We start from the raw sequence: 2500 nt of genomic DNA on the forward strand, positions 1-2500 counted from the left end.
CAAATCCGGGCTAGAAGAGGAAAGTTACATAGTGCTGCTTTAAGTAGGTAAACATTACTCACAATCTGTGTGTGTGTGTGTGTGTGTGTGTGTGTGTGTGTGTGTGTGTGTGTGTGTGCGCGCGTGTGCGTGTGCGCGCGTGCGTGTGTGTGTGTGTGTGTGGCAGGTCACAGATCACACAGGGTCAGATCTACAGTGAGTAAAAAGTGAAATAAACATGACAAGGAGAAAGGAGTGTTTGACAGAGATCACAGCAGCCCTCAGGCTGTCAGAGTAGCAGGCTGACACAGGAGAGGAGAGGAGAGGAGCTGTCAGATCAGGCTGACAGAGGAGAGGAGAGGAGAAGAGCTGGAAGACATGCTGATGCTATTCTGGGATATATAAGGAACTATAACCAAACATTCCTCTGAAGCCGACAACAACCTTCAACAGTGTTTTCATAGTATTAGAGTCTTTTGAATGAAATGTAGTTTTAGTCATATTTTAGTCATCTGAAATGTTTACTGTTAGGCTAGTTTTAGTCGACTAAATATCATAAGATTATTAGTCTAAATCTACAGTTGATTTAGTCGACTAAAATGTATTTTGGCGGTGCCTTGATGGGTGATTTTACACTTGGTTGCAAGCTGAAAATAGCCGATCTACAAGCTCACAACGCGTCGCGTTGTGAGCTTGTAGATCTGCTATTTTCAGAGCGTAACACCGGAGCGCAACCAAACATAAAATGACTTGTTTTAGTTCTACTGGATCTCTTCTCCACTAGATCCTCACTAACATTTTAGTCTAGTTTTTATTTGTTCACGAAATTGTCAATATATTTAGTCTTAGTTTTAGTCATTATAGCTTAGTTTATATTTAGTTTGTATGTAGTTTTCGTCAGTGAAAAAAGGTACTCTGTACTCTGTGAAATCATATAGACAGAATAAATCTGTATGGGTACTCTGTGAAATCATATAGACAGAATAAGGCAAAAGACAACGGTCAGAGTATGGACTGTGCATTACAAATCACAGCCTCACACATTCATCTGGACACATAGTCCAGTGTGGAATTACAGGTTAATAAGACTTCAGAATTCTGATTGTAAATGGTGGGCTCTTGGACAGGATGTCTGTGGATTGCTGCCAGAGCCTCTCTTGTCTTTCTACTTAAGCTTATAGCAGCCATTTCTGGGCACAACTCCCAACCGTTACAGACAGGCCAAAGTAGAGAATAAGGCAGGTTGGGGACAAATTAATCAATAGGACTTTGAGTGCATGGGAGAAAGGAGGAAATCGAGCATTTTCTCATTAACTGGAAACCTGGGATTCTATCAGGAGCTGTGGAAGCAGGCAGGATAAACAGTCCATTCAGCCATTTGGAAGCATGTCGCGCACTGAAAATAGCAGATTTTCAAGCTTGTATTTTAGCTATTTTCGGTTACAGGGTTACTAGAGGTTAGACAACACACTCCATATTTGGGAGTAGCTGCATTGGGAACTCCATATGGTTATGGCTCAAGAAAACTGGATCTCCATAATGCCTATATATGGGCATATCAGATTTGTTTATGGTTATGTCTGAGTTATAGTGACATGCCTATACTGTATATGGGCGTATCAGATTTGTTTATGGTTATGTCTGAGTTATAGTGACATGCCTATATATGGGCGAATCAGATTTGTTTATGGTTATGTCTGAGTCATAGTGATATGCCTATACATGGGCATATCAGATTTGTTTATGGTTATGTCTTAGTCATAGTGACATGCCTATACATGGGCATATCAGATTTGTTTATGGTTATGTCTGAGTTATAGTGACATGCCTATATATGGGCGTATCAGATTTGTTTATGGTTATGTCTGAGTTATAGTGACATGCCTATATATGGGCGTATCAGATTTGTTTATGGTTATATCTGAGGCATAGTGGCATGCATATGTATGGACGTATCGGGTTTGTTTATGGTTATGTCTGAGTCATAGTTACGAGGCCGTGGTCCGCCTGCCCGCCAGCCCTCCCATTAGCCACTTTTAATATAGGACCCGGCCTGGCAAAATGTTTATTTTCAGAGGTTTTATATTTGCTTTATTCCATGATAATTGTGTCCATTTCTTGTGGTTGTATAAGCTGCTGGTTTGTGTCTTCCAGGGAGAGAGGCCAGACACAGCAAACACGGAGAACCAGGAACCAAAGCCCACCCTGTGGTGTCCACCAAGAGACCCTCTCAGGATGGTGAGTGTCACCAGTAGCACCACATTCACACCATACTGTACCACACATGCAGTGGTTCTCACCCTGTGGGCCCTGAGGGTATTGCAAGTGGACCCCCAAATAATTGGCAAAACACTAAGATTTGATAATATATAACATTAATATTATATATAATAATCCATTTGTCCCTCCGATCTGACCACTAAACTTAAAAGTAGAGATGTCCGATATTGGCTTTTCTACCGATATCCGATATACCGATATTGTCCAACTCTTAATTTCCGATACCGATATATGCTGTCAT

The 2500-nt window shown here is 41.2% G+C and overlaps 1 protein-coding gene across 1 annotated transcript in view; it reads left to right on the forward strand.

Annotated features, from left to right (window-relative positions):
* The window catches only part of spock1 (SPARC (osteonectin), cwcv and kazal like domains proteoglycan 1), a gene marked incomplete at both ends in the record, with an annotated part of 77667 nt that overhangs the window by 17027 nt on the left and 58140 nt on the right, over window positions 1–2500 (forward strand). Inside the window, 1 exon segment of the mRNA XM_080415675.1 lies at window positions 2134–2217. Within this exon segment, the coding sequence (XP_080271801.1) occupies window positions 2134–2217 (84 nt within the window).

Source organism: Gymnoscopelus braueri (genome assembly GCF_963280865.1).
Source record: "Gymnoscopelus braueri genome assembly, chromosome: 20".
Classification (NCBI taxonomy): Eukaryota; Metazoa; Chordata; class Actinopteri; order Myctophiformes; family Myctophidae; genus Gymnoscopelus; species Gymnoscopelus braueri.